The sequence below is a fragment of the Parasteatoda tepidariorum genome, chromosome 1, assembly GCF_043381705.1.
Source record: "Parasteatoda tepidariorum isolate YZ-2023 chromosome 1, CAS_Ptep_4.0, whole genome shotgun sequence".
Classification (NCBI taxonomy): domain Eukaryota; kingdom Metazoa; phylum Arthropoda; class Arachnida; order Araneae; family Theridiidae; genus Parasteatoda; species Parasteatoda tepidariorum.
Window position 1 is genome coordinate 107,455,951 of NC_092204.1, and position 17,022 is coordinate 107,472,972.

Consider the following 17,022-nt stretch of genomic DNA (forward strand, 5'->3'; position numbering starts at 1 on the left):
TCACAGCTTCAAAGAGGGATAAATAGCGATTCCGAAACACCTATTAAAAGCCTTTTTTCTTTAATGTTTACAAAAGTTTGACCACTTGAAAGTTGACAAACTGAAAAAACGGGTAGACTCGCCCCGGTTTAAGGTAGGGTAAAAATTGAATTTAAACAAGTTCAATTGTTTTTTTAAAACCGAATTTTTTTTATTAAAATCATAAAAATAGTTGCATTATTAATGCTAAAAATGTTAATCAAAAAAATGAAAAAATCTAAATTATTCTCGGAAATAAATCGGTTTAATACCGAAAGATATTTTGAAAATATTTTCAAATGTTTAAGAATGAAAAATAGAAATAAGCAAAAGAAGTGAGTGATGATATATTTTCTATCATAAGTTAACAACAATTGTTTATAATTAATTTAACTAAATAACTTTCAAAATAAATTTTTTAAAATCAATTGAACAATAACACAAGCTCTAGAGGTAACAAAATTAATCTACATTAAAAACAATGTCTGACCAGAAAAAAAGATGAAACAAAACAACAAAAAAAAAGTTTCGGTGGGATAAAAGTGGCAACTTCTGCAATAGAAAACTATTTACAGTCGAAGCCCGATATAACGATCCTCGTATTTTGGGCGCAAATGGACGTTATAATGTGAGATCGTTGTATCGTGAGAGTACAAAAATACCATCAATACTAACTTAATATGACAGTAAATATTAAAATTAAATCATGCATTGTTCGAATACTTTACCTTGAAGGGCTCTTTGAAATCAATTTCTTTCGTTTCTTTTAAACCTAAGGGTACCATTGGCATAGTTGGAATGGAACTAGAGCAAAAAATTTAAAGTGAGATATTTATAAGAAAGTCACCAAAAATAATCGAAATTGTTAAGTATAAAAGCTTAATGAACAAAAGCGAAAAACTGAAGTTTATAATTTAAATATTTTTAAAATTAAATACTGTGTACATAAATCGTAATTTACCTATTGTTTTGATAAAGCATCACTGAACTGTTAAGATCAGCAAGTTGTTCTTTGAGAAGTTGGAGACTGGAATTGACAAAACTCAATTCCAAAGCTATCGTTTCTTTCAATTTCTTATTTACTGTTGCTCTGAAAATTAAGGGTTGCAATTGTTTAACACATTTGTTTGGATCACTTCGAAAAACATTTACATACATTCTTAACAAACATTATCACAATACACTTACATTTTATTTTATAACCAGTGTTGAACAGCCGACAAGTTTTTCTGTTAAGCGGTTATTAACGCTCAACTCCTTTAACCTTGTAATTTTGAACCAGAATACAAGGGGGAACTCCTGAATCAAGCACTGGAACAAACTAGCTTTCATGATTTTTTGTTGATGGAGCGAATCCGTTACATGGCGAGGAAAACCACGAAAACTTCCCACGGGTAGCCCGACGACAAGGTTATTTAATCCCATGGTCCGTTTACTATTGGGGATATTTTACGACAGCACTATGGTAGTTGATGACAGTGTCTTAAAATCTTATATTGACAGTTCTAACTTATTGGAAATTCTCTTCTGAATCCGAAAATCTTATTGTTTTTTTCCCCCAACAAATGTTTATTTATTGAGTTATTAAACATTTAAATTGCTCTAAAAAGTCCCCGAAAGTGATACAATCGACAACGATCCCTGATTGACCCCCCATCACAAGTGTTGAATGGAAACACGCATCATGCGTCTGCTAAGGCTATTTCAATGCTCTTTTAGTTTTGCTATCGCTTATATATCGTATGATCGTTACTTATTACTAAGGCCCGGATTTTGATGACATTTGCATTTTTTTGCATTTTTGGACATTTTTTGTCCTTTAGAGCATTTTTTTAGATTTATAGGGCATTTTTTTTTAAATTTAGGGGCGTATTTTGCATTTTAAAGCATTTTTTTAGGTTTTTGTTAATTTTTTCCAATTTTTATTATTTTTTGGGGTATTTTTATTACATGAAATGCAAGATTTGTCTCATAATTTTACATTTCATATTGTAACTATCAAAGAATGTTTCAAAACATTTGCTCCTAGTCAGCTTTGGCCCCTAAACCAGTAATCACACGATGGGGTACCTGGTTGGATGCATGCGTATCTGCAGTGAAAATTTTAAGATAGTGAAGTCTATCGTCAGTAGTTTAGATTCAGAAGGTGCTGCATCAATTAAGATAGCGCTAAACGTGTTCGCTTCTGATAAAATCAAAGGAAATTTAGCATTTATCAAGTCTAACTTTGCTATTGTGTCCTCGACAATTACAAGCTTGGAGAAACAAGAACTCGAACTTAGCAATGCAATAAATTATATTGATGTACTGAGTCGAGTGTTGCAAAAAGCAAGGGGAAAAATAGGACAAAGTATAGCAGCTAAATTGAACAAAGTTTTGGAGAAGAACACTGGCTTCCAAACAATGAAGAAAATCTCTAGGATACTAACAGGTGAAGCAACAACTTTTCAAATTGAATAAGAATTGTCAGTGAGACCGTCTTTTTCAAGTACGCACTATTAACATCAGTAGACATTGAAAGAAGCTTCTCCAGTTATAAATATTTACTTTCAGACAAGAGACGCTCGTTTACATTTCAAAATATCGAAAAACATTTAATAATCCAATGTAATTCTGATATTTAGTAATATTATTGGATGTAAGTTGGTATATTCATTAAAGTTTCTATACAAAATGTAAATGTTTTGATGCCAATATATTTTTCCCTTTTTTTGTTATTTTAGGATATAAAACATATTTTTCAAACTTTAATGAACGTAGAACAAGTATTGCATTGCTTTATAGTTTTTGAAATGACTCATAATTTTAAAGAGTAAAACATTGTTTTAGTTCGATATTTTTACTTTATTTAAGTCATGTCATAAGGCATTTTTAGCGCAATTTTCGCATTTTTAGAGCATTTTTAAGGGCATTTTTTGCACTTTTTCAGGGCATTTTTTAAGGGCATTAGTTGAGATTTTTTAGGTCATCAAATTCCGGGCTCTACTTATTACAAATTTTGTGAATTAAATGAACGCTTTTCAGTGAGAAAAAAACGGAAAAAAAGATTTTTAAACAGACTGTTTATTTATCTCTAAAATTGCCAAAGAAATGATTATGCAGGGAATCAACATTCCTTTTCGACTGAAGTCAGACCTTTCAATGTCCAAAGTAAAGATTATTTTATTCCAATTATTTTCAAGTTAAAATATTTTTCAAATAAAGCTTATTTAAATCAGTAACAGATAGGGTAGAAATAGAATGAATTTAGTAATAGCGCTGTCGATTTAGGCATACCGTATTGCATTAAAACGAATATATGCTTTCATAACTCTAATCCACTAAAAAATATGCATCGTTACAATCTATGTGGATAGTGTTCAAATATTCTATTTGATTTTTTAATTTAATTTTTCCATATGAATTCAGCAAATCATTAAGCTAACAGTTTTTGCTTCACAAGGATTTTTTTTTTTTACTAATGCAGTTTCTTTTTACTATATATTAAATATTTAAATTCATAATAATGCTCACATCTATTCGCAATATTAATCTTTGAGTAATTAGGAATTTTGCTATGGTTAGAAATTATATTTATTTATACAGTTTAATACCTCTTTCTGCAATATAGCGTTTATAAAGTATGATTATTGTTAATTTATCACCTTATTTCTGTACATAAAAATTAATTAGTGCTGAACTTGTTAAGCTGAATTCTAAAGTAGAAAAATTAATGAGTTAAACATTTTTAATAAAAGAAATAACTTATTCAAATAATTCACACACAGGTATCGCTAAAAATCAAATGATCACTTTTAAGAATCTAGTCTATTGAAAAATATCATTCGATAATCATCATCGCCGTAATCTAGGCGATTATGCTCAAAATTTAACTTGATATAAATTGCAGCGAATCATTTAATTAGACACTTTTATTTTTCAAAAGCTGAAGAATTAGAACCAAAAACCCTCATTCAAAATGAAAATAATTAATGCACTTTTTTATTATTTAATCTATAATTAAATAGGCAGCAATGTTGATATTTATTCTCAATATTTTTATTTTTTGAGTGAATAGGATTTTTGCTATATTTAAAAATTATTTTCCTGTATTTTTATAAAATTCAATTCCTATTTCTGTTACGTAGAATTAAATAAACGCATTTTCTTGATTTTAATTGTATGAATAAATGCAATTAAAATAAAGTTTACTAAATAAATTTTACGGAAATACATTAATTTCTCCTTTTCTTTTTTTTTTTAGCTCAAAGCAATATTTAAATAACAATAAAATAGTTTTGTTACTATTCTTTATAATGCATTCAAATGCACCGGTCCAATTTTGGGTTTACGACTACTAATGTTCAACTCTGTAGACTTATAATTTTGAACCCAATCTAGAAGTCATGGGAATTCGTGGATCAAGTATTGGGAGAAATTTGTCTTCGTGGAGGACTTTTTGATGGAACTAACCCGCATTTGCGTTACATGGAGAAGAAAACCACGAAGACCTCCCACGGTTAGCCTGACTGCCAGGAGACTCTAAACCCATGATCGGTCTACCAATGAAGATATTTTACGTCGCCACTGTGGTCTGTGAGAGCCTGGTGCGGAATTCGTCACGGGGATTCGAACCCGGTTCACCTCATTGGACGGCGGACCCTCTACCTCCTGAGTCACTAAGGCCTGCTTTATAATATAAATGTAATTCGACATTACCAGGGAAATCAGTATTTGATTTCTGATTCTTTTTAAATTATTTTTACAGAATGAATTAAAAATTTTGCTAAGACCACAACTTTCTTAAAAGGTCATAATATTGTTATACTAAAAATAATTCCCTGCATTATGCTAGAATAAATAAGAAGAAATATTAACTTTAATGTTTTAAATTTTAAAAATTTAAAACTATTCTAAATAAAAAATTTAATTCAATATCTCTTTCACTTTAATGTGAATTTTAAGACATAAAACAAAATCTTCGGAAAAAAATCTGAAATATTCTTGAAATTTAATATTAATATGGTTAAAAAAATGAAAGAATAAAATTATTTTGTATTTATAAAGCATCATATGAATAGGTAATTAGGTATCATCGGATATAACTCAATCTTACTCTTTTTTTACTGAACTATAAATATTCAGAGATATAAATTTTAGTCAACTATTAAAAACATTTCAGTCGATATTAAAATTTAATGATATAAAAATTTATTATATTGAGCCCCCATTTTCATTAAGCTACATTAGGGTATAATTACATTAAGGTATAATTAAATCTTTGTTCTGACATATATATTCACAATCTAAAAAGTTAGATTTTGTTAAGAAAATTAAAACAAAACCTAAAACATAATGGATTTCACTGATTGTAAATAGGTATCTGGCACTGGTGACGTCAATTCGTAAATAACCCCCGTTTCAGTNTTCCTAAAGTTGAATTTGTGAAGGTACCACTAAACGGTAGTAAATTCGGCCTGGACAGACCCCTGATTAGGGTATAATTACATTAAGGTTTAATTAAATCTTTGTTCTGACATATATATTTACAATCTAAAAAGTTAGATTTTGTTAAGAAAATTAAAACAAAACCTAAAACATAATGGATTTCACTGATTGTAAATAGGTATCTGGCACTGGTGACGTCAATTCGTAAATAACCCCCGTTTCAGTTGAAAACGGAAATAAGCGTTTTTTGGTTAACAATAATTAGCACTCTTAGGGAAGTGATAAAATATTTTCTGGCTGCTTTGACTAATTTTGAATGCATTCAGAGTTCTAAAAAAATTGACTATTATTGACCATTTACCGATCTTAGCCATGCAATTAAATTTGTTAAACATAAAATTAAATATTTCGCAATTTTTGTAGCTTTAATCTTTATTAGTAACGCCTGTTTAATAGATGTTTACAAACAATAATTGAAACCTTAATGTGAATGATAAAACTACATAATACAGTATTTCTTTTCCATTGTGACCAAATTTTTAAGCAAAATAATATTTGTCAATGAAATTAAGGATATAAAAATAGGTATCTTATCAAATAAATACTTCATTCATGAATCAACCAGAAAGTATTTAAACACAATAATTAATTTGAATAAAAAAAATGAAGCATATGATAGTTGAATAATAAATAAAGAAGCGAGGAAAATATATATTACATTTATTACGACGAATATGAAAATCCGGTACATGAGAAACTGCCAACGACACCTATTTTAGGCTCATTGAAATGAAACTAACAAACGACGACAATAGTTTGCAAAGAGCTGAATTCTCTAATTAGCCTAAGAAGACGTATACATCATACAGTGTTTGTAGACAGGTGTTTAAAATTTTTGAAGAATCAAGATCAATTTATTTAATTATTGCAGATAATCGTGAAAACAAATTCAATTTTACGAATAAAGAACAAAAACATGTCAATAAATTCTAAATCACAATTATTAGCTTAGGTATTATTATTTTTTTAAAAATGCATTTACTTGTATAATTTCTCCGCTCCGTTTCTCATCATCGTTTGATAATTAATTTCTTGATTGAGCTTCGCTCTCTGAATCTGTAATCTGCCTCTGCATGTCGCCGCCAGAGGATCAGTCCCCTAAAAATAATGAAAAAGAAAATACAACTTCAATCTTGTTACGCGATAGTTTTTAATAATTTTTTCAGTAATTTGTTTTGAAAATTGAACTTAGATTTCTAAATCTATAGCCTACTTATTTACGTCGTTAAAAAGAAGCTCTCCAAATATATTAAAAAAAAAAAACTACTGCTTCAATCTTTTTCAGATGTGTGTATTGAACACTTTAAAACAAAAATAAAATTCACTATTTTCTGAATGAAAACAAGATAATAAAAACAGCTATATATGATTGAAAATTGTATACATTTTTTTATTTATTTATTCAAAATCCCTACAAAAATTGAAAAAAATAAGAATTTTTTTTAAAATTTTGTAGCACGACATTTTTACTTAAGTACACAATTCTTTCACAAAACTCTAAAAATAACATTCCAAAAAAATCTGAGACAAAACTGAAAATTGAATATTTTAAAAACTTGCAACTCTGAAGAAAAATTTACGAACCAAAAATGCAAAACAAACAATTAAGTACTTTAAAAAATAATTTTATGATTGAAGAGCTTTTTAAAGATTTCAAGCACCCGTACGAATCTTATTATACTTCGATAAGGAAAACAAGTAAAACGACAGAAATGTCAAATATATGTAAGGAAAAAAAAAAATAAAGAAAACTAATATATTTTAAAACAAAAAATAATACCTGTATACAATTGAATTTTATTTCAATTATATAAAATTATGTTTTATACCATGTTCCAAAAATTTACTTCTTACATTAGAAGGGTATTTTTTATTTTTATATGGAAGAAAGTATATGTCGGAATTGAATGGAAAAATTGGTAGACCGTAATAAAACAGTTGCTGTACTGATTATCGAGAACGCCATATGGAAGGTACACAGCTTTTTCTATTTTAATATATTTTCTAAGCATGACATGAAAAAGAAATGATCACATAACAAATATGACAAGCGAATTGCATGTTTTTACAAGCAAAAATAGGGGAGGGGAGCTGTTACTTGTCGCGTCATCGTTTGGATCGAAATATGCAGTTGATGGATTGACAAAACAGTTAAGCTAAACCTACCATTGAATCTTGTTAGCAAAACAAAACCTTTCTGACGTTAGTCTAGGTAACTTTTTTTGAAACTACTTTTATTTTATGTTTATTCGAATACTACTAGGGATGAAACGAATGTTCGGCAACTATTCGGTATTGAACCTATTCGGCAGTTCGCTGAATGTTTGGCCAAATACTCGGCCAAGTATTTTTTGGAAAAATATTTTTGACAACGTTCTTCTTTTTTTTTTTAATTTAGTGGATTAAATAAAGAATTATATAAAATAATATTTTTATTATGCTTATCTGATATAGTTTTCACACATATTTGTCGAGTTTTAAAATTCATGTGCTTGCAAATTTACGTTCTGAAGAGAACAAATGGAAAAGCGAAATTTCAAGAAATGAAACTAGATTACTGTATGCTGAACCGCGTGTTTTGTATTTCTTTAAATTTCATTCAGGCTAATACATATAACATATTATATTCAACACTTCTGAATTTTTTTTTTCGGTTTCGTTTTTGCTGTTACTGTTATAGGGCGGTATTTTAGTGGAACATTTTATGATAGATTTTATTCTTTTATTGTTACTTTTTTTCCTGTACGGTAAGACAGACAACAGAAAAGCTGTAATTTTCTATGTTTAAAGTTATATTTTAAGAAATACGAAGAAAAAAAAATTCTACTTCTTCGTTGTCTTCTTTTATTAACATTTTATCAGCGTTTTTATTATGACACAACATTTTTTTAAAGACATCTTCTAATGAACGTTATTCTTTTATCTTCATTTTTTTTCTAAAAATATGATTAGGTGAAAAAGTTAAATTGAGATTTTTAGCTTCACATTTTCTTTTGGAAATTAAGTTCTTTTTTTTCCTTTTTTTTTTTGTGTTTCTAACTAGCTCTTTCTTTTTTAAAAAAAAACTTTGATTTTTGATTTTTATATTATACTATAGCAATTTAAAGGGTTTCTATTAAACTTAATTCTTTTCTCTTCACATTTTTCTCGAAAATACAGTATAACTGGAATACAGTATAACTTGAAAAACGATGTTTCGATGAACGAACAGTATAACTGGAAAAACGATGTTTTAAAATTTTCTTTCGAAAATTAAGATCATTTTTTATTTTTTCTGTTTCGCTTTTGCACAAAATCCTTTGTTTTCGTGGAATTTTTGTGATAGCACGGCATTTTTAATAGCGTTACGGATAAACTATATTTCTTTTAACGTTTCATATATACTATTTTGAGGAAAATATTATTTTTAGTATTAAAGTTCTGTATTAAGATTTGAGAGAATTTTCTTCGCTATTTCCCTTTGGCTTTTTATCTTCAACTTTACAAGTTTTTTTTTTTTTTTTTAATAATAGCTGTTATTTTTTTATTTATCATAAATATTTCTATTGGATAAATATTAAATTTTTTTCCCTTTATCCTCCACACCAATTATACAGCTAAGTTTTCATTAATTTTCAATAATGCCTTAACTTATTTATGTATAAAAAATAATATTTATAATTGATTTTTTTTTCAAAGGTTGCTTATTCGGCCGATTGTTTTGGCCGAATATTCGGTATGTGGCTAAATCACTATTCGCTACATCTCTAAATAATACCTATTTTATTCCTCACAAAATAAACCTGTCATTTGCAATAAAAAAAGAAAAAGAATTGAAGTAAATACCCAGAAAGGGTAGCACAAAGGAAAAGTTTGCGGGCTGATCCATTGGCAAAAACCTCACAATGCTTCGGAATTAAATTGCATCTATTCATCAATAAAATCATTTTAATATATAGAATTTTCGATACGTTAATCAAGTTTTATTTTAGTTTCTAACAAATAATTTGCGACATGAAGGATTGCCTTGATGAATTGCTCCGAGTACATGATGCAGCTCAAATTTCAAAAGCATATAAATGCAAACTTCGGAGAGAAAAATATGCAGATTTAATCTGCGTCACTGGGACTTAATGTTTTTCTCTCGTTTTCTTATTTTTTTTTAAAAAAGTAGAATAAATTAAATTTGCGAATAAATTAACAATCTTTCAAGTAACCTCAAAAGGATATCATATATGATCAGAGCTCATCAAAATACATTAAAATGTTTTGTTTGAAATCAGGGTTCCGATATTTAACTTGGTGCCAGTTCCTAGGGAATCCACTACAGCTAATGGCATCGACGTGTATATATAGTAAATTAGTTGAACTTTATGGTGAAAAACAGTAAAACCTACAGCTAGAGATCGTGCTCGAACATAGGGGACTCATTTAAAATTTCAGTTAAAAAAAAAAACGAAATGTTCAACATCATTTAATTATTACAGCACACTCATAGACACGATAAATCGCTACCCACAATTGTTATGACAATTTCTTACTGCGTACAATATGAAAAGTACACAACAGTTTTCTTACCTGCAATATCACACAAATAAAATAACATTGCAAATGAACTTAATCCTTAACAGCTGAAATAATACATATTTGAGGGCACATGAGTAATACACATCGGTTTTACAATCTGCATTAAATCTGTACATGAACCAAGGCAACATGGAGAAAAAGACATTATTAATGAAGTCTGTATCATCACAATAATTAATAATGTAAGAATAGACAGCATAAAAGATACACAACGATTTATTTTTCTACTGTATAAAATAAATCTGTTTCCTGCAATATCACGAAAATTAGATGATATCATAGAGAAATGAACATAAGTTCTAAACATCCCAACAACGTTTAACGAAATAGTATAATTTGCAAGTGCAAAAGAGCACAAGAAAGTGCATATCGATTTTTCCATTGCATTAATTCATCACTATTATGGAAATTAGATAACATGGACATACTATGCATCATCGTAATACACGTAAAGTAACCATGGGACTGTTATGATAATTAAGATCACCATAGAATATAAAAAAAAGATCACCATGACGATGCTTTGATATTGCAATAAATATAACAAGCCTAAGCGATCATGCCGCTTTTTAAATGCCTTAAAAGATATCCAAAATGAAGAAGAAATAAAATATTATTCATTTGAAACATACTAATTTTATATACTGTAGAATATCGGAATCTCTAGTTAAAACATTATAACCGTCTTTTATCATTTTCATCAAATTACTTACAGTAAGGAAGAAACCCTCATCAAGGAACAATTTTTTTTGGTTTATTTATTTTTTATATTATATTTTATAATAGACTTTTGGAAATAACATATTATTTTTATAACGGGTATGATTTTGTAACAGATACAAAATAACTGTTATAGAAACTACAAGCAATTTTTATCTTTTATATCACGGACTGGATGAATAAATGCAGTCAGTCATTCCGTTGTGTTCGTGATTATCTCTCATCATGTAAATATGAATAAACGTTTTTGAAAGATATCGTTTCTAAGTAAAATAAGTGAAACCTTTCATCAAATTGACCTAGCTTTTTTTTCTTCTTTTTTTACCAGTTTCAACCATGCCTTGAAAAAGACCTTTTCCTTTTCTATATGAACGAAACAATTTGTGTACTGACTATTTGCGTACGAAACAATTTGTGTACTGACTATTTGCGTACGAAACAATTTGTGTACTGACCGTGGAAGGAATTTTTTTTATTAAAAAAAAATTCCACTTGAAACTGTCAGGAATTTCGATAAATAATTCTTGACATTCTTCTGGAATTAGTGGAAGAAATATTTTTAACGAAATTCTAATTACAACAATCAACTAAATAATTCGTACCTATATATTTGCTATATCAGTCATATAGATCAAAGAAGTTCAAGGTAGCACTTAATGCAAATACAATGTAAGAAAATTTATTTTAATATTGTTAGAAGATAAGACTGACAGTGGAATGATTGTTTTTTAAATTTCGCACAAAACTGTCAGAAAATTTTGCTAATTATTTTTAACAATCATCAGGTATATGTAAATAAAAAGTTTTAACGAAATTATTTCAGTAATCAAATAAATAATTCCCATCTATCTATTTATCCCATCTATCTAAAAAGATTTTCTAGAATTCTACTTACTACGGTCGGGAATTTTAATTAATAATTCTTAACTTTCTTTTGGAATAAGTAAAGAAAATGTTTTTAATAACATTTCATTTTAGTTTTCAAGTAAACAATTCACATCATAATTCCAATTTAATTTATTGGAATGTTCTTGGAGAAGAATGCACAACAATTCTCTACACCGAATGCAAGTCCGATATAACGGGTATTTTATTTTTTAACTAAATCTTTCCTAGTGTCATTAAAAAATGATCTTTGTTTATCTAGCTACTCATTACACCACACCAAGCATAAAATATTCCAATTTTAAGAAGCCTAAAATTTACAGGTGTGTAGAAAAAGTCATTCCGCATTTTTCTTTATCTCCTCTTAGATTTGATTTAAATGCAAGTTTTATTCACGCCCGGTAGTATAAATACAATAAAAGATATTAACAACGTGAGAATTCACTGAAGATCAGTATGATTTTATTTGTTACGTGGTGGGAATAATTTAGCAGTCACATATTTTTCATTGTTTGTGATAGATCGTGGCTTTTTTGTCGTGGTATCATTCGCATATTATTGTTCATTCTCACAGTCTAACATTATTATCTGTTGCAGGGAATAAAGGTAGTTTTTAATATAGCACGACACAAGAGTGCGGTTCAGCGAATATAGATGGTTAGAAATCAGAATTGTATGGATTTTTTGAAAAACCGTTTGGTATTTTTAAAAAAAGGTTTGGAATTGAAAACAAATCACATGCAAAGAAAACCACTTTCTCCTGATATTATACATAGAAAATTATTAGAATAGATTTAAATTTCGCTTTTGCATGATATTTTATATTTATGATTTATGTAGACTTTGGAAATTACGCTACTTTAAGTAGAATGTAATAAAAATAGAAGAATTTAATCCCTTAAAGTATTTTCGAACTAAAAAAATGATGATTTTAACCAATTCCTTGCCTCAGTCTATCTTTTTTCTTCTTCTTTTTTTTTTAATAAGACAGATGGAAATGGCTCTTTTTCAAAGCGACGCTCATTTGTTGGCTGCTAGCTGCTATATGTCCCACAGAAACCGCCAAGGAAAATATTCGCCAGGGATAATAATAATAGGCAATAATAAAAGGGTTTACTTTAAAAACTTTAAACTCGGAGCAAAACTTAAAATTTTTGAATAACTAATATTATTTGCTTTAAAAATAAAACACACTTTTAAATAATCAAAAAGTTTAATTTTTAAAAAAAAAATATTTTGTTTTTTTGAAGTACAAAGTTTCAATAAAAGGTTATTTGATAATATCTTTAACAAATGGAAGCAATAAGTTAAATAAAAGATTTTTAGACAAAAGGCAATTTTATAGCGTTTTGAAACATGTCTAAATGTAACGTACGGACTATTATTTTAACAAGAAAGAGATTAAAGTAAATATTTTAAACTTATTTATCCATCCTTAAAATAATTTTTCAAGCATTTTTATTACGTTTTTATGAAACACTTTTGTAACAAAACGCCGTTTTCTTACACATGAATTGCAGAATAATCAAATTCGTGCAACAAACGTGCAGTTTTAATTTTTTTTTTTTCTTCAGACAATTTTTTTAAAGATAATGTGATGTCCTAAAATTCAATTCAAAAGAGGCTATTCTCGAGTTGTTGTTTTTTTTAATAAATAAGCATTAAGCATAACATTCTAGCGAATATTTAGAGCATAGATAACATAAGTGTTAGTAGATTTCAAAATTAGCTGCAGCAAAATTCACTTCATATATTTTGAGAAGTGGCCACAATCTTTTAAACCAAAGTGTGTATTAAAAATAAACATTGCTTACTAAAAAAGTTTTATATTTTACGTAATTTCATAATAAGAGCAGCATTAATTAGTAATTAATTTATGATAGATCATTATAAACTTACAGTACTCGCTAAAAATTATTAAAATAATCTTTTAAATTAGACATATGGGAGGGGGGGGGAAATGAAAATATCATGTTTTTTATGTATATAAAAAAAAAGAGAGTTTATTAAATACAATTAGCGATAACTTTTTATAAATAGACTTTAAAAGCGTATGGGATGGGAATATCGAATGTGTTCCTTAGTAAAGTTTATTCCCACACTGTGCGATCACGTGACTAGCCCCCCCCCCATACCTCTGATCGTAACTGGTAACACCTGGCTTCCTCTGTTATAACCGGAAATCATGGGAAAACTTTCTTCAAAAGAATTGGCTTATAAGCGATATCAAAATAAACAACCAACCGATTGAAAGTTGGTGTCACATCTTTCCGTGACATCACTAGTGTGACTAGTAGATGACACACCGTGAAAAAACATGTAATTAGTCTTTTTTTTTAATATCATTAGGCATTACCAGATATTTTCTTAACTGTATAGACATCGCAAAAATCATTATTTGTTAGGGTAAAACTTTAAAATGCAAGGGTTCTTTTTTTCTTTTATTTAAAAGTCGTAAATTATGATTTCTTCAGAGATAGAAAAAATTCTTGAACCTCAGTTCTGTCCCCCTAACCCCTATTTTATTTTGGATAATAAATAAAATGTTGTGAATTATCATTTGCTTTCTTTTCTTTTGTTCCATTTCGCCTCAGACATTGAGCTGTGTGTTATATGGTTATGATTTTTGATCAGATCGAAAAACTCTTCAATTGTTTTCTCTTTGCTTTGTTCGCTTTCAGCTCATAAGTTGAATTGAGCATCTTAATAAATTTTGGAGAGAATTTACCACAAAAGTTCCTTTTTTTCTCGTTGTTCAATTTAAATTACATAGAGAAATTACATAGTTTCCCAAAGGGAAAATTTAAAAAACTTATTAAATAAAACAAAAAGGATTATTAAAAAATTATAAATTAAATAAAAAACAATGTTTTTTTTAAAAAACAAGAGTTTTTTCTCCAATTTTGGATCATAAATTGAGTTGTGGGTGATTTTTGAAGAAAACGTTAAGCATAATCATTGAATTCAAAATATTTCCAAATCTTTAATTTCACAAAAATTACATAGTTTCCCTAACTTAAAAACTTATTAAATAAACCAAATAGAATGATTCATTATTAAAAAAAAAACTACAAATTAAATGTGCATACTTTTTTCTTTAGAATTTTTAAAATTACGGAAATGTTTTGGAACCAAATTATTGGTAAATGTTGTTCAAATTCGATTCATACAGATAACCTAAGATCATATATTTTACAATTTTTGAACAGAATTAAGATTTGAAAGGAATTTTAATCTTAAAATTAGGAATTAAGCTCTCGTCGCTTCAAATATTACACAATTTCTTTAAGAGCTAATTCTAGAAACACAAGTCATTATAAAAATTCATTATCTCATTTTATTAACTAAATATGCAACAGAATTATTACAAAATATGTATTTAATTATTCAGCACTAATGTTTTCTGAAAAAATATTTGCTATTTGAGAAAATTTACTTCAAAATTTTTATATATTCCGTATCCTTAAATCTGGCCTGGTAAACCTTAAATTTATTTTGAATTAATAGTAATCCTTTAAGGGAAAATCTCAGAAATAGTAGGAAAAATTTTGATAAAAAGTGTAGATATAGAAGAAAGTCTTACTCTAGAAAAGAAGGATAAACAGAGAATAATAATGTAAACTGATGCATATATTTTGAAATTATCTATACATAAAAAAATATTTAATATCAAAAATTCATCTTTTTTTAAAAAAAATATTAATAGTTAAACCAATTCTATAACATGATAATGATTCAAGAAGAGAAAAGTTTATAAGTCAAGTTAATTAATTTATTTTAAAGAAAATCTTTAAAACTCTTTCGTTACAAAAATATATCGTAAAACAATGTAAAAGAAGACCATAGAATCCTTTATGCGGCAAAACATTGCCCTGTCATAATATTTACAAAATGGAAAATTGTTAAAGGAAAACTTACCGTTTTATCATAACATAACGATTTATCCTTTACTGGCGTAATAAACAGCAATTTTGCTCCTTCAAAACGTTTCATATTAATGTATCCAAACAGAAAATACACACAGATCAGAAAACCAAACAGTATTAATAACACTGCTAACACAGTTCTGAAATGTAACTTCTCGAGGGGCCTACGCCGGGTTAACTACCGATTTCTAACATACAACAGAAGACACCTGAACAGTTTACCTGCACGTCTGCGACTATGAAGTCATGGAACACTGGACCCAGCTTCCGGCGTATCTACCAGTTGCCAAAACCTCGCCCTATTGTGATTATTCTTTTCTCCGCAAGACTCATTTCAAAGGACCCCTCCTTAACAAAACAAAAAAAAAAAAAATCTCTTTTTTTATATCTTTTTTATCCATCATAACAAGAATGAATTCTTATGATGGTAAGGTGCGTCATAATTGGCCATCTATCTTTTTGCAGGATTCGAATATTTTTGATGGAATTTGTAACGTAAAGTCGTTACCCGAACTCGGTCAACTGAAAGCAGGCGATCCTTTTGGAATTCAACCAAGCACAATATTGCCGATATTATTCATGGTACATGTTCCGATTATTAATTACTGCAAATTCAATGAGTGAAGGGAATTTCGCAAACGATAGACTAAAAGGAGGATTCATTTTGTTACATAATATTGAACTGTTACGCAACATAATACAGTGTCTCGTAAAATCTAGGACCTGTTTTATAGATCGACTCAATATGGTATAATAAATTTTAAAAGAAATTAAGTAACTTTTCTAAATTATTGGTGCGCAGTGCATTTGGAACCAAGTGTCACGTGTTTCAACTGTGAATCGAACTTTTAATTCAGAAATCGGTTGTCAACAAAATTTTAGTTGCATTCGTAACCAGGCTTTGTTCCAAATAATGCGTTAAAACGCAGTAAATGATTCTAAATATTTACTTCACTAATGCAACAAAATTGAAAACTAATGCAATATATAGCCTCAGCTATACCGATTATTTATATTAGAAACTTCTTTTGAAAGAGCAATCAAAAATAAAATATGGCAACAAATGTTTATTATCTGTGTTTGTTTAAAACAAAGAAGTTACATTGAGTTTGATTCCTGTGGAAACTTCAATTATTGAATATTTGAAAATATTTCTTTATTGTAGAATTTCTCCTTAATAATCTCATATAAATAATAGTATTTCCTTTCGATAACATTAGAAAAAACTTCAAACATTCATATATTTAAGCTTATTAAATTTTTCTTTCTTCTGATTTTTATCAACAACGTTGAGTAAAACATTTAACTAGCCACGTCCATACTTAGAGAACCAGAAAATTCTATAAATAAATTAAAAAATTAAAATAATAAATAATAAATTACATGACAGAAATGTTTTTTTTTCTTCTTTTTTTGTAAG

The 17,022-nt window shown here is 28.0% G+C and overlaps 1 protein-coding gene across 2 annotated transcripts in view; it reads right to left on the minus strand.

The window, feature by feature from the left end:
* Positions 1–17,022, minus strand: part of LOC107439462 (rhophilin-2) — a 105,272-nt gene that overhangs the window by 25,775 nt on the left and 62,475 nt on the right. The window contains exons 1-4 of one of the 2 annotated variants that reach the window (XM_043041281.2): positions 15,595–15,909; positions 6,488–6,603; positions 980–1,108; positions 747–822 (exon numbers count right to left, since the gene is read on the minus strand). In XM_043041281.2, the coding sequence (XP_042897215.1) occupies positions 747–822; positions 980–1,108; positions 6,488–6,603; positions 15,595–15,669 (396 nt within the window). In that variant the 5' untranslated portion in view covers positions 15,670–15,909. Of the gene's footprint in view, positions 1–746; positions 823–979; positions 1,109–6,487; positions 6,604–15,594; positions 15,910–17,022 lie in introns of those variants that run through there. The other variant, XM_043041280.1, reaches the window with a different exon arrangement.